General features: G+C 41.0%; 1 protein-coding gene and 1 long non-coding RNA gene across 17 annotated transcripts in view; one reads left to right on the forward strand and one right to left on the reverse strand.

Annotated features, from left to right (window-relative positions):
• The window catches only part of LOC147340119 (uncharacterized), a 571221-nt gene that overhangs the window by 274738 nt on the left and 269711 nt on the right, over positions 1 to 26772 (forward strand). For 10 of the 16 annotated variants that reach the window (XR_015158927.1, XR_015158929.1, XR_015158928.1 and 7 more), the window contains exons 8-9: positions 20907 to 21039; positions 22698 to 24878. The exons of 3 other annotated variants lie outside the window; for them this stretch is intronic. This is a non-coding gene — a long non-coding RNA (uncharacterized LOC147340119). The remainder of the gene's footprint in view (positions 1 to 20906; positions 21040 to 22697; positions 24879 to 26772) is intronic. 3 more of the 16 variants (XR_015158941.1, XR_015158943.1, XR_015158944.1) reach the window with 2 other exon arrangements.
• On the reverse strand, positions 4103 to 6875 carry LOC147340123 (melanoma-associated antigen 10-like). The gene is made up of 2 exons (XM_086387633.1): positions 6761 to 6875; positions 4103 to 5315 (listed from the first exon to the last, which is right to left on the reverse strand). The coding sequence occupies exon 2, from the start codon at positions 5266 to 5268 to the stop codon at positions 4471 to 4473; it is 798 nt and encodes a 265-aa protein (XP_086243759.1). The 5' UTR covers positions 5269 to 5315; positions 6761 to 6875; the 3' UTR covers positions 4103 to 4470.

Here is a 26772-nt window from a genome sequence, read left to right on the forward strand (position 1 = left end):
ATTAAAATAACTCTATGACAAATGGCAAAACATAATGTCTTTGAGAATGCATTCACATAGATAATTGGTACGAACATGAATTGGTATGGCATTTTTAGAATGAAATTTTAGCAATATTTATAGAAATTGAAAATAATCACACTTTCTACTTGAATATAGGTTACACACAGCTATGTCTTTTAAAAAGTGCATATTTTCCGAAGAATTCATGTTCCAAAATGCTTATTTCAGTACCATTGGTCATAGCATGAAGTGGGAAGCAACTCTGTGTCTATCAGTGGAAGAATGGCTGATTTCCTGCACACATTCATGGCACGCCTAGGTAGAAGTTACAAAAGTGAGGTAGATACGTATGTCCTGCTATGGAAGGTCCTTCATTTTATTAGTTGATCATTTATTAATTCACAGAGGCAAGAGGGAGAAGAATGTATACATCACTACCCATGTATTTAAAAAATCACAATGTATGTTTATTAAATAAATTTATATGTGAAAAAACCTAGAATCAACTTTAGCACATCAGATTGTTCATAGTGGTTAACTCTAGAGAATGGCTGAATTTTTGAGAAATATTCTAAAGAGTGGAATTGTGATGTATTTGTCTTGTTAGAATTTTTTTTCTTTGCAAGAAAGCTCTTTGTACTGTTACCTTAGTAATTGGAATATTTAAATAAGTCTGACAACAGAACTGTGCTACCCTGGTGGTTCAGGAGACCCAGGTTCGATCCCAGGGTCAGGAAGATCCTCTGGAGAAGGGAATGACTACCCACTCTAGTATTCTTGCCTGAAAAATCTCATGGAGAGAGGAGCCTGGCGGGCTATAGTCCATAGGGTCGAAAAGGGTCAGACATGACTGAGCAACTAACAGACAACAGCAGAACTAGTAGCTGTTATTCAGTGAGATAAAATTCTCTTAATCTGAAACATGAATGGCTTAAAACAAGAAGCATTTACACTGCACATAAAGTGGATGAGGTTGGCAGGGACTCCCTGCTGTCAGTTGAAGTAGAGTTCCAGGTTTCCAACTCTTGTATGTCCACCATCTCAAGTCAGGTTCTCCATGTTTGCTGCCAAATAGACAAAAAAGCATGCAAGTGTCAAACTGGTTCTCATGTGTCTTAGCCTGGAACTGACAAATATCATTACTTAAGCTTCTATTTCAGTGGCAAGGGCTACTCACACAATCCTTTCTAGCTATGCATGTACTTGGCAGTGTAGTATTTCCAGGAATCAAGGAAGTAGAGGAAGCCAGGATATGGGTGAACATTTGCAGTCTCTCCCACAAACTGTTAGATAATCTGTGTTCAATACAGAGCAACTATTATACAATTCGTTATGACAGCAACCCTCTTTGTTTCTTGGAGAAGTTTCTGAGAAATACAAATTCATCTTACAATTAACCAGCTTTTTCAAGAGCCTAAGATGTGATAGGTGCTTTCCAATATAGGATGCCATTTCATTTTCAAAAGGAGCCTGAAAATTATCAGTAGGAAAGGTTCACCCTTCGTCACTCAGTAGTACCTCTCTACACTGCTCTTTGAAAGAACCTCTATCATCTCAGTAGCCTGAGCATTTTCTCCTTTCTTTTTGGTGCATGTTCAATATCTTAACTTGGGAGCCCCTCCTACATGTCACCTGACTGAAAGTAATGGAACATTTTCATCTGTGAAATGAAAATGTACAGGTGCCAATAGACAACCTGAAAACTAGCATTTTCTTCTGGGGAGTGTCCACAGATAAAAGGCAATGGAAGGATGGTGAATTATTTTTCTTTATTTTATAATCAAAGCTAGCATGACTGCCAAGGAACCATTTTCCACCTTCTAGAAATACTGCAGAATTTGTAGGAATTCAGCTTCTCTATATATTTGCTTATACAGTGATTTCCATGGTGTTTCCTTATCTACCATTTGTGGAAGAGGATTTGATTTTGACCATGTAAGTATTCTCACATATAGGTACATATGTCCAGTTTCAAAGAAGACACTAGTAAACTCCTAATTCAGATGTCAAGTATTTGTTGCTTAGTCGTGTCCAACTCTTTGTGATCCCATGGACTATAGCCTGCCAGGCTCCTCTATCTATGGAATTCTCCAGGTGAGAATACTGGAGTGGGTAGTCATTTCCTTCTCCAGAGGATCTTCATGAGCCAGGGATTAAACTTGGGTCTCCTGCATTGCAGGCAGATTCTTTACCATCTGAGTTAAGGCTGATTTCAAAAACCCCTTTCTAACTTCAGAGTTATATGCTGGAAACCAGTAGGTTCTGTGCCCAGTCATATTCTACTATCCAGTGTATTTGGAAAATGCCTTGAGTGTGATAAAGATGCCGATGGAGGATGATCACGTTTCTAAAATTCACTGTCCAATGTGAACTCTAGAGAGTAAGGGCTGTTGCTCTCAGAGGGATCCCGTGATGAGGATCCATCAAGAGATGACTACAGGAAGTTGGAATATTCCATCAGGAAGAGGGCAGATGATTCTGGGCTGTCTATTCCACTGGGAGCAGGACTCAGTGTCCAGAAGAATTAAGAAACAAAAGTTCTACAGCTGGGAGGAGTGGGCCTCAGGTGGGCAATAGACACTCTCCAATCAGGGGTCTTGTCCCAATTTTGCCACATACAACTCTGCCATACGAACTTGGGCATATTGCCAAGCTCTGTGAGCCTTAGTTTTTTCATCTGCGAAACGGGACTGATAAGCCCTATGTTGTAGGACTGTTGAAATCCATGTGCTGAATGTAAAACAACTAATGTACTGTCTTTAGTACATTGGGTCTTTAATGATTAGCAGGTATTACTATTATCTTGACCTCAGACCCCAATACCCTCTTTATTGGGATTTATTTATTGAGAAGATGTTAGGGGAAATGCAATACTCTAGGACACGGTATACCAAGTCAGTTAAAAATGGTTATTAGCAAGAAAATCTAAATCAGTTTTCCCCTTTAGAGCATATATTATTTCTGTTTTGGAATTTTGTTAAACTGAATGCACCTCAATGCCCCTAGAATTTGTGTAGAGGAGCACTCCTTCCATTCCCACTCAGCTGCCCTTCTACCCAAACCATGCTTATTTTCATTTATTTTACCTCTACCAAAAATCTAGATCTCACATTCCTGTTGTTCACTTGCTCAGTCGTGTTCACCTCTGAGATCCCATGGACTGCAGCATGCCAGACTTCCCTGTCCTTTACTATCTCCTGGAGTTCGCTCAAACTCATGTCCATTGAGTTGGTGATGCCATCCAACCATTTCATCCTCTGTTGTCCCCTTCTCCTCCTGCCTTCAATATTTCCCAGCATCAGAGTCTTGAACCCCATAAACAGTATGAAAAGGCAAAAATATCTCACATAGAGGTTGATAAATTACACTCAAGATAATCTCATTAAAATGTCCTTTGAATGGAGTCGGTTCTGGCTCTCTAAAAGCAGCAAAAACAGTGCCATCCCAGTAGCTGGTGGCACTCCAAAGGAACATCACTCTGTTTCTCAGAAACTCCTTGACAACAGTGTACATAAAACAACTAGTTTGTGTACTGTGTTCAGGTGCACTGCTACAAGAGCACAGGACAAGTTCCATTCCTGCCCGAAGTACAGATTTCTTTGGCTTACCATAATACTATGTTCAGTGTGATAAGTTTCAGGTTATTAGCTTCAGACTCAGATACACTGGAGAGTCTGGCTCCTGCTCACCACTTCCATGCCTCACCTTGCCCACCCCTCAGCTTCACTGAACCTTCCACTGAAGGACTTATGGTTTCTCAAGACCCCAGTATGCCTCGTCTCAGGGCATTTAAACTTGACTTCTGTCATATGGATCCTCAATCTTCTCACTCATTTTTCCTTGTCCTTTAGGTCTTAGATGATACCCACCATCATCTTTATGTAACTGCTGCTCCTATATGCTAAAATACTATGGATGGGGATTGGGTCTTGCTTATCCTAATGTCCTCAGGACTAGTGTGGTGCCTTCTGAAGAGTAGCTGCCCAATTAATGTTTGGAGTTAATGTTCCTTCTACATCTTGAATGAGCTAAGCAAATCCAAATATATGTATTTAATTTTTTTGTAGAACACATTAACAGGGAAAAAACAAGCCAGGAATTGACCATTTTTTACTTTTTATTGCTATTTATTGACTCCAACTATCTTACTGCTGCATTCTTAGAAATTTCCAAGGAAATTCCTGGTTTCCATTTATTACAGGATAACAAATCTCTTAGTGTTAAATCTGAGGAACAGTAACAGATGTCTAAACAATGTCATTCATAAACTTACATTCTTAACGCTCATAAATCCTCTTGTTAAAAGAAAAAAAATGAAAAATGCCAAAAAGGTAAATTTCCAACACAGTGAAATATAAGAATACACAGGTTTTATCTACTTTTTCCCCCTAATCCCACTCCAGCCTTCCACTGTTTCAAACATTGACATCCCTTTTCAAGAGCAAAGTGCAGAGGCTGCCTCAGTCTTCAGTAAGGGTGGGAGAAACCAGAACTTGCACTGGCCATGGCACTTGTGCCAGCCGTAGCTTCAATTCTGGCTCGGGCTCGCTCTTCCTCATCTCTCAAAGCCTCCTCGTACTGAGATGGGAAGCTCTTGGGGTTGGTCCCATGGATCTTAGCCAAAAACTCCAGCAATTTCATCTTGCTGACTTCAGCATAGGCTCTCGGACCCCACAGGAATTCATAGCGAGGGGGATCACTAGTGGGCACCTGCTGGTACTCCAGATACTTTTCCATCACCAAATCACTGGTGATGAGCCTTCTGGGTTCCCCAAAGATGAAATGCTTCCTCCCAGAATATATATCCATCATATTCAGCACTTTCCAGACTTCCTCCTCAGTGGCGCAGTTCCCCTTCATGAAGATCACTCCCAAGATAATTATCAGGAGGCCAGTCTTGGGCATGCCCTGTTGATCACTCAGCATTCCGTTGTAGGTGAGATCCAGCTTGTTAGCAAGGGTATAGCTATGGTTGATGGGATCCACTTCCTTCACATCAAGGCCAAAGACCAGCTCCATGCGCTCAGAGGCACTCCTGAGAATCTCAAGGAAGTCATCCTTGTACTCTTTGACAACATTACCAATCATGTCTGCCTTCGTGACTGGCTCTCTCATTTGATACTTTTGCAGCAGGAAATTGATTAGCAGTTCCACCTTTTCATCTAGAAGGTCTATGTGCAAGTTCTCAAGGTCTGGCAGGGATTGCAAAGTGCTCGATTGTTCCATCTCTTCTTGGCTAGTGGAACCCCCATCTGATTTTTCCATCTCTTCCTGGATGCTGGAACCCTCTGTTGATCTGCTTAATGAGGTACCTGTGGTGACAGTGGAGGAGAAGGAGGCACTCTGAGGACACTGGGAAGAACTGGGTGTCCCAGAAATAGAAACGTCCTCCATGGGGTGGGGGATCAGAGAAGAGGAGGAGGAAGAGGAAGCCTCATTCTCAGCTTGTGTTACCTGTGCACCTGCCAGGCCCTGGGTCTCCCTGTGTGCCTAAAAGTATTGCTCATGTGGGAAGCATGGACTCTCCTTATTATCAGTCATAGGTGACAGCTGACAGGAGTGTCATCAAGAGAGTGGGTTAAGAGGGCCCACAGTTCAAGGGAGAGGGGGAGGGTGTGACTGGTCTCAGCTGGTAAACTTTGCCATCACAGCTCTCATGGAGGCTACCTCCACAGGTCTTCCCCGAGGACAGCGCTCTAGAGGGCCTCACAGGACTTCTGTCCTACACTACCTGTTCCATAATAGCCTGAAGGAGGAATGGAAAAATTCCTCAGGATGCAGCTGGCCCTCTCAGACTGAAAGCAGGGCAAGGTTGAGGCATGTGCAGTCCCTTGTGTTCAAAGGTGTGTTATCTGCTCAGCCTTCATTAAGGGTCTTCACGTTGACTCAATGCATTGATTGGAACGTTTCCTCCTCCTGAACTAGGACCACCTGCCCCCCCTCCTCAGAGTAGGGTAGTTACTTCCCTGAGAACCCCGAGTAGGAAGTCTGAGGATGCCTGAGTGTAATAGATTTATTGAGAGCTGCCCGGGTCTAACAACCAGGGTGGGGATGCGGGGGAGGATGCTGTCTATTCTGGGGTGGGTAGTTCCCTCAGTTCTCACTGAGGGCCCTCACTTTGATCCCTAGAAGGCCGTAGGTCACTTCCCCTCTGTTTTCCTGAGGCCAGGGCTCCCTTGGGACATGTCTCACCTCCCTATATCACCAGGAGTGAAAGTCAAAGGGTATCTCGGTCTAAAAGGTATTCTGGGGTTTCCTAGAGATGAGAGCAGGGACGGGGCTCTCATGGATCTCGGCCATTTTTGGATAAGTGGTCCCATAATTTCTCAATGAAGAGCCTTACCGGGACACCTACAGAGCCCGGGAATCTTCCATCTGGTGATCTATGGACAGGTCTCTATAGGCCTGAGGCTCCCAAAGAGGAGCTCAGCGGCACTACTTCTATCTACCTCCATAGGGCTTTCCAACGCCTACAGCCAGGGTGTGGCTGTTTCTCTTTTCTGAGAGGGGCGATACCCTCAGGTCTTACTCACAAGTCCTCACCTACACCCCTTGCAGGCCTAGGACTCCACCCTAGAGCAAAGCCCTCTTTCCCCTGAGACCACCCTCCCCATACCCACCCCCGGAACAAATGAGCGGGTGCCTCATTCGGACAGTTATTCCAGAGCTCTCCAGGCTGGGGGGCGGGGGCAGGGCTTTGTGGGGGGCCCTTCCTCTCTGGGTGGGCGCCCCCTCAGTCCTGGTTCAGAATCTTTACCTGGACTCTTTGCAGAACCGGAACTTGTCTCTCTTGATTTGTGACCTCTATCCTCAGATGGTGCCCTCACCAGTCTCACTTCCGGAGGGGGAAGTTAGGGGCGTGACTTCCGGCCACGCATATGTGGCGTATCCCTGAGCAGACTAATAAGCGGGGCTATGTGAGACCCCACCCCACCTGTCTATTCTCACTTAATGTCCTCACCTGCCTTACAGGATGGAGAAGGCAATGGCACCCCACTCCAGTACTCTTGCCTGGAAAATCCCAAGGACGGAGGAGCCTGGTAGGTTGCAGTCCGTAGGGTCGCTAGGAGCCGGACACGACTGAGCGACTTCACTTTCACTTTTCACTTTAATGCATTGGAGAAGGAAATGGCAACCCACTCCAGTGTTCTTGCCTGGAGAATCCCATGGACAGCAGAGGCTGGTTGGGCTGCCATCTATGGGGTCGCATAGAGTCGGACACGACTGAGCGACTTCACTTTCACTTTTCACTTTCATGCATTGGAGAAGGAAATGGCAACCCACTCCAGTGTTCTTGCCTGGAAAATCCCAGGGACAGCGGAGCCTCGTGGGCTGCTGTCTATGGCGTCGCACAGGGTCGGACATGACTGAAGCAACTTAGCAGCAGTAGCAGCAGGAGAAGGTCAGGGATTGTACCATCTGGCCACCCCTACTGGAAGCTTCCCAGGGCTAACAGTTGGGACTTGGCTCCATGAGGCCCTCTTTCTTCTGGGGTGAGTGGCCACATTCAGCCCTCATTCAGGATCCTCTCGGCCACAGTCCTTTTGATTAATTAACTGATCCTTGATTAATATTTCTTACTAATGAAGGGAGTTATCAGTCTGTGCACTTCTGTCAAACTGCAACTCTCATAGAGATTGAAATCTGAGTCCCAGACTAGATTTTAGTTGGGGAGGCTGCAGCACAAGGTATGTGTGTGTCTAGAGTTGCTGCTAGACTGTTAGAGAACCCACACATCCCTTCCCATCAGAGGTCTCTTCTCCAGCCAGACTTAAACACTTGGGAATATTCTGTTCCAAAAGATTTACAGGGTAGAGACTCATGTAGACACATTTTTTTAAGGAAATTTTGGCCATATCCCTTGGAAGCATTGTGTCACTTCATTTCATGATGAAATGAACAGTTGTAAGAGCCAGCATAGGCCCACTAGGTGGATATAAGTTCTTACTTGACCTCTAATCATTTGGTAAATAATTGAAATAGTAAAGTAGGAATCTTACAAATTGTCATTCTTTGGATGTAGAGCCTGGAGCACAGTGGGGGGGAGGTGATTTGTCAAGGATCACACAGTTTGTGCCACAAGGAGTAATCACAGTGACATCCGCTGTTTCCATCCTTGTACTCAAAATGACTTGGGGCTTCAGAGTGGGGAGTGGAGTGTTTTGCAAGTGATTTGTTCTGATCTGTTGAAAACACTGAAGTGTTCTATGACTGTTTTCTCACTGTAAGAATTCCAAACATGCAGTCATAACAAAATGCTCCCTTGAGAATCCCCTCCCTCATCCCCACCACCATATAACCTTATTATGAGTTTATTCTGAATGGATGGAAATGTGGTCATGACTTAAAAAAATGGAACAATAAAATACATATTATTTTTCAACTCTACCCCCAATTAGTAATGCATCTTGAAGCATATACAGTATCAATCTTCAGAGTGGCCCTAAAGTCAGGAAATTCAGATAATTTTATTACTATTTTGCAGATTGACCATGTTATTGATGACATTTTATATATTTGTCTATATTTCCAGAATGTACAAGACCTTTATATAGATTTAGCATTTTTCTTTATTAAGAAAACTAAAATGACTAAGCTTGTAATTAAAACTCTAATGCATTTTTGTCTGAAAATATTGTCTTGAGGTGGCATGCATATTAAGATATATAATTGGTGTTCTAAGTATTGCTCATGAGAATTAGTAGCCTTTCCTTGGGCCATGAGAAATGAGAAACAATAAAATTACAAGGTTAACTATTTCTATACTCTACCTTTTATAGACTTAGCCTCTGTATTTCCTGTTCTTGACATATGAGGTCAGCTACATGAAGCCCTGTCAATCACAGTGATTAAATGCCAACCAGCATACTGTGACGCTTAGGCATAAGCTTAAAGTCTCAAGCACAAAGTCCAAGGACGGGTTTTCTATTTGCTCTTTGAGAGCTTATGCTGTGAAGCAGTTTCATCACCTAGTCCATCTTGCCTTGGAATCATTTTAGAGCTCTTTGGATATATTTTATTTACTTGCATTCCTTTTTTGAGGTTGGGATATCAGAGTAAGACAGAATCAAGTTTTTAAAGAAAGCATTTTATTTATCTGGCTGTGTTGGGTCTTAGCTGCAACTTAGTTGTGGAATCTTTCATTTCAGAATGTGGGTTCAGTAGTTGTGGTGCCCATGGCATGTGTGATCTTAGTTTCTGACCAAGGATCAAACCCACATCCCTTGCATTACAAGGCAGAATTCTAACCACTGGATGGCCAGGGAGGTCCCAGAATCAACTTCTTATGTCTTCATTTTATCCTTTTTGTCAACTCTCATGTACTATATCACTAATATAAAATGTTTTCTGTTTCCTATATATTGGGGGTTTTTAGAGACAGAGTAGTGGTTAAGAATGTAGAACTAATGTCATCTGGAATTTTAAAGATTCCATCTTTATTTTATGGAGCATTTGCATCTATTCTATGTCTCATCTTAAAGCAAAAGTATTCTAAAATGGGTAAAATTCTGAATTGTACTAATGTGGGGTATTTTAATGCTATAGTAAGCATAATTGTCAATGCCCATGATATATGTTAAGTCAAAAGTTGAAATAGAAGCATTTTGTATAAATGTAACAAGTGGACTTGGAATAATAAATACTATTTTAGTCTCTTAATTCTGTAATTTTTATTTGTGTGTAAAAGCTTTAGATCTACAGAAAAGTTGTGATGATAGTATAGAGATTTTCCATATACATATCCTATACCCACTTCCTCTATTGTTAATATCTTCCATTAGTAGGCTATGTTTGTCACAATTAAAGAACCAGTATTAATACATTATTTTCTATAGTCCAGAGATTTTCCATATACATATACTATATCCGCTTCCTCTATTGTTAATATCTTCCATTAGTAGGCTATGTTTGTCACAATTAAAGAACCAATATTAATACATTATTTTCTATACTCCATAATTTTTCCAGATTTCCCTAGTTTTTATCTAATGTTCTTTGATAAACTCCTGAGTCCCCTCCAGGAGAACAGTGTTAGATCATGTCTCCTCAAGGTCTTCATTGGCTGTGATAGTTTCTCAGACTTTTTTTATTTTTGACAAACTTGACAGTTTTGAGGAGTACCTTCTCAAGTAATTTTTATAATGTCCCTCAACTGAGATTTGTCTGTTTTCTTATCAATTTTATTGATTTTAAAAAAAGAATCAGCCTTCAGTTTCATTGATATTTTTTCTCTATTGTTTTCCTTTTTTAATTTTGCTGATTTCTGCTCTAATTTTTATTATGCAATTATTATCCTTGCTTTAAGTTTAATTTACTTTACACCTGAAACTAACACAAAATTGTTAATTAACTATATCTTAAAATAAAATAAAATATTTTAAAGTTTAATTTGTTCTTTTTTTCTCTTGTTTCCTAAGGTGGAAGCCTAGGTAATTAATTTAGGTCTTTTTTCTGTGCTTATATATGCATTTTAAGTTATAAATTTCCATGTACATTGTTCAGTTGTAGCCCACAGATTTTGCTAAGGTGTGTTTCATTTTTATTTAATTAATAATCCTTTAAAGACTCTTGAGAGTCTCTTCAGTTCAGTTCAGTTCAGTCATTCAGTCGTGTCTGATTCTTTGTGACTCCATGAACCGCAGCACACCAGGCCTCCCTGTCCATCACCAACTCCTGGAGTCCACCCAAACCCATGTGCATTGAGTCAGTGATGCCATCTAACTATGTCATCCTCTGTCTTCTCCAACCTATCTTTTCTTTATTTTTGCAACGGGTAGTGGAAAATGTGTGATTTTTCTCTTGACAAGAAAATATTTCAGTGCACAGTATCTTGCCTGACAGGTTTAGTATTTTCTTCATAAGTGATACAGGAATTTCTATACAACTCTCTTCCATCCTGTTGTGAAGAAAAAAGCAGCAAACTGGGAGGGAAATAGCTTATCACCAGAATAGTAATGTCTGAAGTAAGAGTAATGTCTGAAGGAATAGTAATGTCAGAAGGTTTTCAAACTATGTTGGTTTTTTCCTCCTTCTAACTATCTCCATTTTCTTCTTATAGCTCACAAAATGTAAGGGTTTTTTATGTTAACAGTTATTCTTTGTAGGTGTTTTTTTTTTTTTTTCTTTCTCTGGATTAAAGTCCTATCTCTCCTTAGTTTGTTGCTCTATGTGGTATTTGACTTGTTCAGTTCCTGCCTGTTTGAATCAATAAGCTCTTCTTTTAGTTTAGTTAATTCTTTTCTCATTTCATCTACAGTGTCCTGAACTTCCCTGGTGGTCCAGTGATTAAAATTCTGTGCTCCCAGTACAGGGGCCATGGGTTCAATCCTTGGTTGGGGAGCTAAGATCCCACATGCTGCATTCGGTTCAGTTCAGTCACACAGTCGTGTCCAGCTCTTTGTGACCTCATGGACTGCAACAATGCAGGCCTCCCTGTCCATCACCAACTCCTGGAGTTTTCTCAAATTCATGTCCATTGAGTTGGTGATGCCATCCAACCATCTCATCTTCTGTCGTCCCCTGTTCCTCCCGCCTTCAATCTTTCCCAGCATCAGGGTCTTTTCAAATGAGTCAGTTCTTCGCATCAGGTGGCCAAAGTATTGGAGTTTCAGTTTCAACATCAGTCCTTCCAATGAATATTCAGGACTGATTTCCTTTAGGATTGATTGCTTTGGTCTCCTTGTAGTCTAAGAGACTCTCAAGAGTCTTCTCCAACACCACAGTTCAAAAGCATCAATTATTCAGCTCTCAGCTTTCTTTATGGTCCAACTTTCACATGCATAATGACTACTACCATAGCTTTGAGTAGACGGACATTTGTTGGCAAATAATGTCTGCTTTTTAGTATGCTGTCTAGGGTGGTCACAGCTTTTCTTCCAAGGAGCAAGTGTCTTTTAAAAATTTTTATGACTGCAGTCACCATCTGCAGTAATTTTGGAGCCCGAGAAAATAAAGTGTGTCACTGTTTCCATTGTTTCCCCATCTATTTGCCATGAAGTGATGGGATGATGTCATGATCTTAGCTTTTGGATGTTGAATTTTAAGCCAACTTTTTCACCCTCCTCTTTCATTTTCATCAGGAAGCTATTTAGTTCTTCTTCGCTTTCTGCCATATGCGTGGTATCATCTGGGTATCTGAGGTTATTGATATTTCTGCCAGCAATCTTGATTCCAGCTTGTGGTTCATCCAGCCCAGCATTTCGCATAATGTACTCTGCATGTAAGTTAAATAAGCAGGTACTCTGCATATAAGTTAAACATGCTGCATGGCGTGACCTAAAAAATAGAAAAAAGTCCTGCTTCAGGCTATCACAGTCTAGTTCCTCTGTCTGCACTCTGTTGTCACTGGGCTGTGATGAGGGCACAGATTTTGGTCTGGAAATAACAGGTAACTTGCTGCCATTCACTGTATTTGTTCTTTCCCAAGGTTTTCTTCTCAGATCAGGTGTACTTGTTGAAGAGGCCTAGAAGCTATAGGCTCTGAATCTTCATTTCTGTCCTCTTTTTGTTCTGTTTCTATTGTTGATCCCTTTTTGGCAATTCTCCTGTTGGGCAGCAAGACACTCATTTCTTCCCTTAAACCACTACCTTCTAAGGAAAATTGGTCTAGTTTTTTCTATCCACTCTGAGTATCTCTGTATTTTAGTTGGGATGTTTAGACTATTCACATGTAAAGTGTTTATTTATATAGCTAGATTAATATTTACCACCCATGTAACTGATTTCTGTGTGTTCTATTTCCTGTTTGTTTCTTCCTCGTCATTTTCTGCCTTCTCTGATTTTATTTGGTTCTATTTTATATCCTGTCTCAGCCTATTATTTATATTTATTTTAAAAAATTTTCAGTGCTTGCTCTAGGGTTTAAAATAGACATATTTTTAATTAGTGTTAGTTCACCTTCAGATAACACTATACTGTTTTACATGTGGCACAGGTACCTTATAACAGAATATTCTCAAATCCTGCCTGCTTTCCCTGTGACCTTGCATGTATTGTTTCACTTACAATAGTGATATAGTCACTGCATACATTTTTTAAGTAGTCATTTATTCATTTGTTTTTTTAGGTAGTCATTCATTTATTTTTTTTAATATTTAAAAAAAATTTTTTTTAAGTTTTTGGCTGCACCAGGTCAGCTTTTATGCAGACATTCTCTATTCGCAGTGAGCAGGGGCTACTCTTTCTTGTGGTGTGGGTGCTTGTCAATGCAGTGGCTTCTCTTGTCCTGGAGCACAGACTCTAGAGCACAGGCATCAGTATTGATAGCTTGCAGGCTCTAGAGCACAGGCTCAGTAGTTATGGCTCACAGGCTTAGTTGCTCTGTGACATGTGGGATCTTCCCAGACCAGGGCTTGAACCTGTGTTAACTGCATTGGCAGGCAGATTCTTATCCAGTCTGCCACCAGGGAAGCCCCCAACCCCATACATTGTTATTATTAATGCTTTAAAGAAAGGTATATTTTAGGCTAAGAAAAGGAAATTAAATTAGGAAAAGGAAAATATTTTATCTTCATTTATTTCTTCTCAGATGCTTTTTTTCAATGAAAATCAAATCTTCTGATAAATATACAGGTATATATCAGATATATTTTTTCTTATACATAAAGATCTTCTCTGAATATTATTGACAGGGCAGGTCTACTGGCAATGATTTGCCACATTTTTTTCTCTCCGAGAAAGTCTTTATTTTTCCTTTACTTTTGAAGGATACTTTCATCACTTTTCATCACTTTTAAATATTTCACAGCCCTCTCTTCTTGCTTACATGTTTTCTGACAAGAAGTCCACTGTAAGTCTTGTCTTTATTCCTTTATAAATAAGATACTTTATTTTCCTTTTTTTCAAATTCATTCTTTTTTAATGTGCAAATTGAATATGATATGTCTAAGTGTAGCTTTTTTCCTTGTATTTATCTTGCTTAATGTTCTTTGAGATTCCCAGATCTATAATTTATCCATCATTATCTGTCATTCATTTTGAGAAGTTCTGAGTGATTATTACTTCAAATATTTATTTTGCTCCATTTTCTCTTTCTACTCCTTCTGGTACTCTGATTACACGTATGTTACTTTTTCATATTGCCCCACTGTTCTTGGTTATTCTGTTTTTGTTTTTTTAATTTTTTACTTTATTTTTAAAAAATACATTGAAATATAGTAGATTTACAGTGTTTTGCCAATCTCTGCTGTATAGCACAGTGACTCAGTTATACATGTGTATACATTCTTTTTTAGAAAAATATTTATTTTCTTTGCATTTTACTTTGAGAACTTCCTATTGACCCATCTTCAATTTTTTTCCTCAAACATGTGGAGTCTACTAATGAGGTAGTTGAGGGCATTTTTAATTTCTGTTTCTGTGTTTTTTGATTTCTGGAATTTGTTTTTCTTAGAGTTTCAATCTTTCTGCTTATATTACAGATCTGTTCTTGTATGTTATTTACTTTTTCCATTAAACAACTTAGCATATTACTCAGAGTTATATTAAATTCATTGATAATTCTAATACCTGTGCTGTATCTGAGTATGGTTCTGATGTTTCTTTTGTTTTTTAAGACTATGGGTTTGTTTTGATATGTTTTGTCCTTTTTTGTTGTTGTTGAAAGGTAGATGTTTGGGTTATAAAACTGTGGTAGAGTCTGTTAGTGTGAAGATTTGTTAATCTGGCTCAGAGGAGGGTTGTGATAAATGTTCATGGTGGCTATGGGTGCTAGAAGCATCAAATTCCTCTCGTGTCCTTATTTTGGTTCCCCATTTTGGCTTTGGGGTTTCTCTGTGCACTGTTCCCTGAGCTGTTTCTTACAGCTTTTCCAGCTGTTACCCAGAGTTACTATTTTTGCTGAAACCTGGCCTCTGTTTCCTGGTGGCAAATTGAAACACAGAGACAGAGTTTTGGGTGAAGTTGAAAGGAGTAGATTTTACTGCCTTGACAGTTAAAGGGGGCCACACAGGCTAATACCCTCAAGGCTGTGTGACTCACCCTGGAGGGGGCAGTAAGGAATTTTATAGTGTTCAAGGAGCAAGGCATGATCAGCTCGTGGAAAATTCTACCATCAGTTGGCATCAAGGTGAAGTTTCAAGTATCATCAGTCTTCCGGTTTCAACCAGTCTATGTTCTGTGTTCTTGGGGTCAGCAGTTTTCATCTGGAGGTGGGTCTGCATCCTTTAAAAACAAGTTAAGAATGTGTCAGGCCTTTATTCATATCTTTCAGGGAACTGGGAGTTGGTTTATGTTGCTAAATGGCAAATATATAGTCTAAATTGTTACCAGTTCCCCAACCCAACAAGCCATTGGATGGTTCTTCATCTTCACATTTCCCAATCATTAATTCTTGAGTCAGCATTTTACTTTAAAGACAAGGACACAAGGGTTGGTACATGGTGTCACTGTACTGGAGCCTTGTTGATTTGGTGGTAGGGTGTGGAGGACAGGAAGCATTCTATAACCTGACTGTCAGTCTTTAGAGGGCCTGTGTTTCAGTGCTATGACCTTAACAATGGTTTCTGTCCCTCCTCCAGTGATATATCATTTTTGCCTTTTTTCTACTACTTCGACTTCTTAGACTGCAACATTCCCAATTCATCTCCTTAAAGCTCCCCCCACTCTCCGCCCCCACCAGGTGAGGCCAGGAAAACCATGGGTGACAGATTGGAGAGGGATTTCATTTTCTAGCCAGGATAAAATTTCAGAATTATGCTATTTCGAAGTATCTTATCCTGGAAAGTAGGCTTTGGTTATAGGAAGATTATGGGGGTATTTACAAACAGTTACTCTCCCCTCCCTCTGCCAAAGCCAAAAGGGTTATTTCTTCATTCTTTACCCTGAGAACTTAGCGTGGTCCTTGGAGGGAAAAAAATCCATGATTATGTAAGCAGATCCATGGGGTTGCAGAGTCGGACACCGCTTAGTGACTGAACAACAATGTAAGCACATCTTGGCTCCTATACCTGTCTTTCCAGATTTCAGGGTGGCATTTTTCAAAGGTAAAACTAGAACACACACTCAGGCAACCTTAAAGTCAGAGACTCTGCTTCACTAGCCAAAATTTTTAAAAAAGAAGATAGACTGTTCTATACATCAGTGTCTCTTTTGCTGTCTTGTACACAGGGTTATTGTTACCATCTTTCTAAATTCCATATATATGCGTTAGTATACTGTATAGAACAGTCTTATGGACTCTGTGGGAGAGGGAGAGGGTGGGGAGATTTGGGAGAATGGTGTTGAAACATGTAAAATATCATGTATGAAACGAGATGCCAGTCCAGGTTCGATGCATGATACTGGATGCTTGGGGCTAGTGCACTGGGATGACCCAGAGGGATGGTATGGGGAGGGAGGAGGGTTCAGGATGGGGAACACATGTATACCGGTGGCGGATTCATTTTGATATTTGGCAAAACTAATACAATTATGTAAAATTTAAAAATAAAATAAAATTAAAAAAAAAAGATAGAAAAAAAAAAAAACCAAAACCTTGAAATTATAGAGCAGAGCTTAAGGTTCTCTTTGTGGAGCCCAATCTGAAGACAGGAAGGATGAAATGCAGAGAGAAGGTCCTATTTCCCCAAATTAGTATCACATGTATCCTTCAGTCAGGGAAGTCAAATATGTTATTCTCCATAGTTGTTTCAAGATTTCCCACTGACCTATTTTTTCCTCCTAAACACCAAAGATCCAGCTGTTGATTAGATAAATATCACAGGGATTTACATGGTGAAATATAGGAATGCCCTACTTGGATGCTTTAGGCATAAAAGAAGAATTAACTTAATCTGAATGAATTGTTGGAGGATTGAGGTTCTTATAGCAAAGAAAAAGGGCTTTCATAAAAGCTTTTGTATCCTTTCAGAAAGATATAGGGATTACCAAATACGTGCAATCCGTAGTGCTCTGCCTAGGTATTCTACTTGCATTGACTTTTCCCATCGTATGGTTAATGTTTTACACAACCTAGTTCCAGCTCTGCTTTTGAATTGTAACATTTCTAAATTTGTTCCATGGGGTGCTTTAAATGCCTTCCAATAGAAGTTGTACATAGATTTTTTTCTCTAATGGCAAAAAGGAAATTTTAAGACCCCAGACTTCACTCCTTCTTGATACAGCTTTCAGGTTTGGCTATGAATAGCCTCAAGGAATTTTATAAAAGCGCTATAAACCCCCAGTTCTGTGTTTAATCTTGCTCTTGCTCTCTGGCAGATTTTACTTTTCATTTATGTTTGATTTCATGTGGGTAACAGTTCTGCTTTAATGAAGGCTGTCTGACTAACCTGTAGTTAAAAGTGAACGAGACCCACAGCACACCTATTAAAATGGTGAAAATCCAAGTCCCACATGCAGCCTGATCCAGGAAGTCTTTGTTCCTGTGAGCCACAGACTTTCCTCCCTGTACAGAGACCTGGGGGGCTTTGGGGGTGGGGAGGGTGACAAGAGAAGAACAGGGTAAAAGGGACCCAGTCAGGGAAGTAACTTAGTCCCAGATACCTCTATCTGCCTGAGACTCTTCTCACACCAAGACACCAAGGTGGTCAGCATCAGCACAATGGACCTAGTTAGAGCAAGCAGCCTGCTGTAGGAGTCTCAGTCTCCTTGAGGTGAGACACTCTACCTCAGGGATGGGGCTTCCTTGGTGGCTCAGTAGTAAAGAATCCACCTGTAATGCAGGAGATGTGGGTTTGATCCCTGGGTCAGGAAGATCCTCTGGAGGGGGAAATGCAACCCACTCCAGTATATTTATATATGTATGTGTTAAGTCACTTCAGTCGTATCTGACTCTGTCAACCCTATGGACTGTAGCCCCCCAGGCTCCCCTGTCCATGGGATTCTCCAGGCAAGGATACTAGAGTGGGTTTCCATGTCCTCCTCCAGGAGATCTTTCTGACCGAGGGATCAAACCTGCATCTCTTATGTCTCTTGCATTGGCAGATGGGTTCTTTACCACTAGTGCTACCTACACCACATGTTGGATGTGGTATATATACCTTGGATGACATCACCCACTCAATGGACATGAATTTGAGGAAGCTCCGGAGTTGCTGATGGATAGGGAAGCGTGGCGTGCTGCAGTCCACGGGGTCTCAAAGAGTCGGACACGACCAAGTGACTGAACAACAACAAATACCACATCTTCTTTATTCATTCATCTGTTGATGGACATTTAGGTTGCTTCCATAACTGTGCTATTGTAAATAATGCTGCAATGAATTGGGGTGCATGAATCTTTCCAAATTAGAGTTTTTGTCTTTTCCGAATATATACCGTGGAATAGAATTGCTAGATCATATGGTAGTTCTAGTTTTAGTTTTTTGAAGGAACGTCCATACTGTTTTCTGTAGTGGCTGTGCCAGTTAACATTCTCACCACCAGTGCACAAGGGTTCTCTTCTCCACATGGTCACCAGCACTTATTTGTTTGCTTTTTTGATAATAAGCATTCTTACAGGTGTAAGGATTTTACACACATGGCTCAGATGGTGAAGAATCTGCCTGCAACACAGGAGACCCAGGTTCGATCCCCTGGAGAAGGGAATGGCAACCCACTCCAGTATTCCTGCCTGGAAAATTCCGTGGACAAAGGAGCCTGCCAGACTCCAATCCATGGGGTCACAACGAGTCAGACATGACTGAGCAGTTACAGGTATGAGAAGAGCTCACTGTGGTTTGATTTGCATTTCCCTGACAATTAGTGATGTTGAGCATCTTTTCATGTGCCTGTTGGCCATCTGTGTGTCTTCCTTGGAAAAACTTCTATCCCAGTCTTCTGCCCAATTTTTAGGTTGTTTGTTTTTTAGATATTGAGTTGTGTGAGAGGTAGTATTTGCTTTGAAATATTTTCAACAAATGCTTACCCGGGAGGCTTTTCCAGCCCTGACAGTTCTGAGGTAGGTGAAGCAAAGGCAAATCTCTGAGCTGATTCCTCAGGGAGCCACAAAACAGGTCAAAATGCACAACCACAACTCTGAGAAAAACGTCTATATTTCTCCCTCTGGCACCAGCAAGCTGAATCAGGAATTCAGGCTGCCATCCACAGAGCTACTGCCTAACCAAGGAATGGGGATGGTAGGCAGGTAACAAAAAATGCCTTTAGTTCATTAAGCACTTTTTGGTTCTAAGTTTTTAAATTAAATTATAGAGTTCAAAACCAAGTTGATACTGAGGGTTTTTTTTTTTTTTTTTTTTTTGCCAACGCTTGCTTGTGGAGGGATGGATTTTTAGATTTCTCTGCTCTGTCAACTTCCTGGGACTTCACTCTGATGACATATCAAATGTTTAACAATAGTTATCAATCACTGGAGGGATTGCTCGGGATTTAAAATTTGTTATCAGCTTTTCTAAATCGTCTTCAGCAGGGTTTGTCAACTTTGACACTGTTGACATGATTCTGATAAATAATCCCTTGTAGGATGTTATCTTGTGAATTGAGGGGGTTTAGCAGCGTCTCTCTCCTTTACATGCTAGATGCCCGTAGCACTTCCACCATTACCAGTTGGGACAACCAAAAATATCTCCAGGGATTTTATTAATATCACAAGTCTCCTCAGGGAAAAAATGTACCTAGTGGAGAAGTACTGCTCCTTAGGGGATGTGATCCTAATCTATGTAAGAAAGCTCTGTAGGTATAAAGATAGGTAGGTTGAGAGATTGATGGATAGTGTGGTTGGTTGAATAATGATCCACCAAAAGATATACACATCCTAATCAATGGAATCAATGGAAGCTGCTAACATTACGTTATATGGTTTAAAAAAAAAAAAGGACCTTGCAGATGTGATTAAGTTACAAATCTTGAAGTCTTGAGGTGGGGAGATAATTCTTTATTATCTGGGTGAGCCCTAAATGCTATCACATGTTCTTTTAAGAGAGAGGCAAAGACAGATGTAGAAAGATGTAAGAGAGATGTACAAATACAGAGAAAGCCATGGGAAGACAGAGGTGGAAATTAGGGTGATGATGGCAATCAGCCAAGGAAGGTGGGCAGCCACTAGAATTTGGAGGAGTCAAGAGCAGATTCTCCTCTATTGTCTCCAGAGGGACTGCAGGCCTGCCCATACCTTGATTGTGGCCCAGTGATACTGAATCTTTATGTGTTGCCTCCAGGGTTTTGAAAGAATACATTTCTATTACATTAAGTCATCAAAATTGTGTTAATATTTTTACAGTAGCCAAAGGAAATCATGGATGGATGGATGGATTGGTAGGCAGGTAGATAGATACACAGGTAGATTGTTGTTGTTGTTTAGTTGCTCTGCTGCTGCTGCTAAGTCACTTCAGTCATGTCTGACTCTGTGCGACCCCATAGACAGCAGCCCACCAGGCTCCGCCATCCCTGGGATTCTCCAGGCAAGAACACTGGAGTGGGTTGCCATTTCCTCCAACTCTTTTGTGACCCCATGGACTGTAGCCCGGCAAGCTCCTTTGTCCATGGGATTTCCCAGGCAAGAATACTGGAGTGGGTTGCCATTTCCTTCTCCAGGGGATCTTCCTGCCCCAGGGATCAAACTTATGCCTCCTGCACTGGCAGGTGGGTTATTTACCACTGAGCCATCAGGGAAGCCCATATAAAAGTATATATTTAATGTAATATATAAATATGTAAGTCTATATTTAATGAAGTTATATATATATAATTTATTTCTATATAAAAATATATAGAAAATTGTATATATGTAATATATTTTTATTTAAAAATAATATATGTAAAGACAATTTTGTAGTTTTTATATAAAAATATATATAGAAATATATACATACATATAAGATATACATACATGGAGAAGTATATACATTTTCTCTCCATAAATATTTCTCCTTATATGTATTTATATATAGAAATAGATATATCTTTAAATGAGAGCAAGGACAAATGGAGACATCTTAGTTATTATTAACTCAAGGATTATCACTCAGTTCCAGAAAGACTACAAAAAGGAGTAAAGGAAGGGACGGATATCAGAGAGTAGTCTGAAATGATACCCCAGAGGAATACAGGATCCATGAAACTGGTGAAAGTTGCCCTCTAGAGCATATGGAATGTTATGAGGTGAGTTGGGGTTTGTTCCTCTAAATGAGTAGCACAACCATTCGGGTTGTAGTGGTCAGCTTGGTCAGAACAGAATCACCAGCTTCCATTCTCTTCCCAATCTGCTCCTCTACTGAGCGAGTTTTCCCTTTCAGCAAGTTTTCCCTGTTCCATCCACCCAGATTCTCTAGCCAAATTCTAGGAATCATCACTGATTGTTCTTCCCTCATGACCTAGTAGCCATTCAATTTTTTTCCAGCTGAGGGCCCAGATACAGTGGAATAGAGACAAACCCTGTCTGAACTGCAGATCTGCAGAATCTATAATTATTGTTTCACAGCATCAAGTTATGGAGCAGTAACTGATTTAAACACATTCTTTTAATGTATTCTCATTTTAGTGCCTCCTTTCATTCATCAGTAATTTCATTTTCCATCTTCCATTTCATTTTTATTCAATTTCTATCCCACCCTTTAAGACATTGTATTTTATATTTCATTCCAAGTCCCATTTCATCTTTTCCATTTCATCTATTTTTAAATAGTGAATATTTCATAGTCCATTTATTTCCTGCCACTGCATTTTCAGTTCCATTCTGTATTCCTTCCTATTTAATTTCAATTTTGTTCTTTTTTCTTAAAAATTTTATTTTATTCTATATTCCTTTTCTCATATGATGTTATATTTTTTATTTTGTATGCCATTAAATATTTATTTCCATCCTCCTTTCCATTCCATTTTCCCATTATATTCCATTCAATTTCCATTCAGTTTTCCTTTCCATACCCTCTTCAAGTCCATTTTCTATTCCTCATCTCATTCTAGTTTGCTCTGCAGTCTCATTTCATTCCATTCAGTATTACATTTCAAATCCACCTTATATCCCATATTATTAAAATTCCAAATATCATTCCATTCTTTTTTGTATTGTATTTCCAGTTGTTCATCCACTCCACTAAACATACCATTCCATTTTGACAAAATTGTTATAAAAATGACTTTCAGGAGATCAGATTGCTAATATTTTTATCAAAGAATTACGTATGTCATACCAACAATTTCTACCTCTGGGAATTCATCCATAACAATGAAAATCTAGATTATAATAAATTTTATTTAGCAAGAAGGATGTGTGCCTTGCAGTGATGTGTTAGAGGGTAAAAAGTTGAAAACAACACAAATATTTGCAAAATAAGAATGATTGAAGATGTAGGTTTCTTCTCTAAGTGGAATATTTTCTGGTTACCAAGTGGCCTTGTATAAATTTATTTATTGACATGGAAAGTGTGTTTTCTGGGTCTGAATCACAGGTTACAGAATAATTTGTATACATAATTCTACTTTTATAAAACAATAATGAATGGCTGTTCTGCCAACATATACTTGAGCATTTGCAGTAGTTACCTATGGGTGTGTGAAAATTTAGGTGCAAGTTTTCCTTACATTTTCCTCTCTTTTTTGGGGGTTGTAATAATGACTAAAAATAAATGTCTAAATGTTAAACTTGAAGCCCGTGCAACACATTTACTAGACATCTGTGGCCAAGAATGAATATTAGGTCAAGTAAATTAGTATATACTCTTCACTAGATAACTGTGTAGGCTATACATATGATGATATATACTTAAGGGCTGCTGCTAAGTCGCTTCAGTCGTGTCTGACTCTGTGTGACCCCATAGATGGCTGCCCACCAGGCTTCCCCATCCCTGGGATTCTTCAGGCAAGAATACTGGAGAGGGTTGCCATTTCCTTCTCCAATGCATGAAAGTGAAAAGTGAAAGTGAAGTCACTCCGTCGTTTTCGACTCCTATCGACCCCATGGACTGCAGCCTACAAGGCTCCTTCACCGTGGGATTTTCCAGGCAAGAGTACTAGAGTGGGTTGCTATTGCCTTCTCTGATACTTAAGGGCTGCTGCTGCTGCTGCTACGTCGCTTCAGTCGTGTCCGACTCTGTGCGACCTCATAGACGGCAGCCCACCAGGCTCCCCCGTCCCTGGGATTCTCCAGGCAAGAACACTGGAGTGGATTGCCATTTCCTTCTCCAATGCATGAAAGTGAAAAGTGAAAGTGAAGTCGCTCAGTCGTGTCCGACTCTTAGCGACCCCATGGACTGCAGCCTACCAGGCTCCTCCTTCCATGGGATTTTCCAGGCAAGAGTACTGGAGTGGGTTGCCATTGCCTTCTCCCATACTTAAGGGCAGTACCACTCTTTATTTCAGGCAACGCTTGCCTTTGCCTCAAGGAGCCAGGTAGGCCGAAGCAGTCTTCCAGGAAGATGTCTAAAACGCCTTCTGGTGCCAGGGGTCTATGGAGGCAGCAGGGCTGAACATTTCAAGAACAACGTGGGCTCCATCCCATTTCTACCCTTTCAGAAACCACGCTCTAACTCTTTAACCCACACCAATTCAGTGTGGGGTAATCCAGGTGCCAGGAGGAGTCCCAGGTCTCTCCCATTCGTTGGCTCAGTGTTCTGACCAGACTCCATGAGGATGACCCAGTGAGGGGATTCTTTCTTTCTGACCAGTGTGGTTATTTCTTTGAAGTGATTTCTTGACCTTGAGCTACCCAAAGGATGTTGACACGCTGATGTGAGGTCATTCAAATTGTTTATCTCGAGAGCCCCGCCTACCTATACACAATCAAACACACTTTTAGGGGCTATGTTTAAAGACTGAGGAAATTAATGTTACTTAGCATTCCAGGGCAGACCCCAACGTGGTGGTGCACACTTCCGTTTGCTGCCAGAAAGATGTGGGTTGGGCTCTAGGGAGATGAGAAGGGTCATGTGATATCCAGCTCACCAATCAGAAACTAAGGTTACACCAAGGTCCGCCCACCTTCTTCCGTCAGCTAATCCCGGCTCTACCTGAGATGGCGTTTGCAGGGGAGGACCTCTCCGTTTCTGAGAACCTGGCATTGTGACTACCTAATTGAGGATAGGGGAAAGAGGAGAGAAGCAGTAGCAGTTTAAATTAACGCAGGGTGAGGCGGCCAGTAGCCCTAAGAAGGAGGTATCCTCTGTCGCTACCCTTACCAGCAGGACTGGCAACCCAGGTCTCGATGCCCAGATTCCCCCATTCTCAAGTGACCCTCCTGATGCTGAAGCTGATGCTCCAATACTTTTGGCCATCTTATTCAACGAGCCAACTCATTGGAAAAGACCCCGATGCTGGGAAATATTGAAGGCAGGAGGAGAAGGGGAGGACAGAGGATGAGATGGTTGGATGGCATCACTGACTCAAAGGACATGAGTTTGAGCAAGTTCCGGGAAATGGTAAAGGACAAGGAAGCCTGGCGTGCTGCAGTCCATGGGTTGCAAGGAGTATGACACGACTGAACAAGTGACCCTTTACCACTGAGCTCAGCTCCTGAAAGCTTCCTTCACCGCTGCCTCCATTTTCATTATCACTGACGGCCCACACCTGCTCTCTTTAAACTCTGCGCAGGTGAAGGAGGTCTGGTCTTCGCAGCTTCAGGAGTTCTCACTCAGAGCTCAGAGGTACGGAGGCGCAGAAGGGCCAGAATTCACCCCGTGAACCTGGGAGCGAAGCCGCTACATCGCCGAGCGTCACTGGCTCAGTCAGCAGACGAGCGCCGACCCTGGTTTAGGGAGAAAGCATGCCAAAAAGCGGCCCCATGGGGAAGAGATTGCCCAGACCCGGGATCCTCCAGCATGCTCTCTGTTTTTTTGAGCTTCCAGGACTCAGAGGCCTGACTCTTGCTGCCGTTTACTCCAAAACCTCTGCCCAGCTGGCGCACTCCTTTCTTAGGCTTCTGTCTGGAGTCCTGCATCCTGGCCAGGCCCTGCTCTCCACGGGTATGACCCCACGCCAGGCCCAGTCCTCCTGAGCCAACACAGGTAAGAATGGTGCTTCGCTGCCGCCATTTTCTATCTTGAGTCTTGCTCCCCCGCTAGATTGACCTTAGGAAGGCTCGTCTTCCCCTAGGCACTGGTGGTAATGCCATCTGCATTAGCGCCGCCTCATCCGGGTCTCTCGGCACATTCTCCTTTCATTTTGCTGGGCAGTGAGTGGAGAGTGTCTCCTTAAGGTCTCTTGGCCTGAGCCCCTCTCTTCCCTCAGTGGGTTTTCTGTCTGGAAGTGCTCTCCCCTGCCATGACGATGAGTTGGTTCACCTGAGCTTCAACTCCAAGCCTAGTCCTCCTAGAGTTAGGCCAGCCTTGCTGCCTCAACTGGATGCCCCCGAGCCCTGCCTTTCCGAGGGGAGCAGGCCACAAGAGAGAGCACCTACCCCACCCCCTGCTTACTGAGCTGTGATGTCTGTAAGAAACCTCCAAGAAGCCAACTTGGAACAGATACCCATCCACCCACTGCAGTGATCTGGCTGCCTGCTAGTGTTCACCTGTGAGGTTTCCAAGAGTTCTGCTATAGCCACTAACATTCTGAGCAATTTAAAGTCCTCTCCTCCCTGTGACTCTAGCAGTTAGCTTTTAATTTGATGTTAACCCTAGATTCCAGCCCCCAACCCCCTGAAAGGGCCTGCCTCTGCTCCTGAGTTGAAATTTCCCTTTTCCAAGTTGCCTTTTTATAGAATGAAATTTTCTTTAAGGGTGTCTCATTCCGATGTTTCCGTAATTACAAGTAAAAGTAAACACTTCTTTTGTTCATGTCTTTGGGCATTTACGATTCTGTGAAGTGCCTATTTATACTCATTCTTTTAAAAATATGCATTATTTATAACCCTTTTTCTGGTTAATGTGGGGCAGATACTTCCAGTTTGTTGTCTAAGTTTTAAAATTTTTATGGAGCTGAATTTTACAGTTTGTGCTTTTTATATTTTAAGAAATCTTTTACTAATCCTAAAGTATATAAGATAGTCTTATTTTTTCTCTCTGTGCTCTAAGTCCTACTTTTCACAGAATGTAAACTACCTGAAATTTGCTTCCGTATGATTCCCATTGTATTCCTTGTTTCCATATGGGTAATCAATTGCCAAGAAGCATTTAAAAATTACCACCTTTTCCCATACTTTAGCACTGTAGCCCTGAAATGGAATGGGTTTAATTGTGAATCTAAGTTTAGACTCTTCCATATATCTGGGTCATTTGTCTCTATGTGCACTTACACCACACTGTTATAAAAAACTTTGATGTTCTAGGTCAAGTATCTCACTTCATTCTTTTTCAAGAGTGTTTTCATACTATTCACATTTCATAACCCTTTCCTTTTTCATATACATCCTAATATGTATGAAATAGCCCATTGGGGTTTTGTTTGAAATTGTTTTGAAATTACAAGTTATTTTGCAAAGTCTGTATTATTGTAATTAGTGAATGTTCATGTCTGTGAAAATAGTGTATTTTATCTAGCGATTTTTGTGTCTCATTGATTATTTTAATACTTTTCCCAGTAGTTTTATTCTGATGTTTCTAGGTGTGGTTTTCTTTGCATCTGTCTTGCTTGAAGTCTGTAGGAGTTCTTAGTCATGCAGCTTGATATCTTCAGTCAGTTTTGAAAAATTATAAGTAATTATCTCTCCATACAGTGATTTGTTTTTAATAAATGTAAGTGTTGGTTTCCTTTTTTAATGTAATTTTTTTATTGTCTCTGAAATTGTTTTATATTTGAAGGATTTTTTTAAAAAAATGCTACTTAACTCTTTAAAAGGGATGAAGAGTCATCATTTATGGCTTTTATTTGAAATGGAGTTATGACCATAAAATTTCTATTTGGGCAGTTCATACCCTATTAGTATAGGTGATTTACAGCCGGGACAAGCGAAGTAGAGTTTAA

Source organism: Bos grunniens, chromosome X (genome assembly GCF_055505025.1).
Source record: "Bos grunniens cultivar Pamir isolate PY7600 chromosome X, Bosgru_T2T1.0, whole genome shotgun sequence".
Taxonomy (NCBI): Eukaryota; Metazoa; Chordata; class Mammalia; order Artiodactyla; family Bovidae; genus Bos; species Bos grunniens.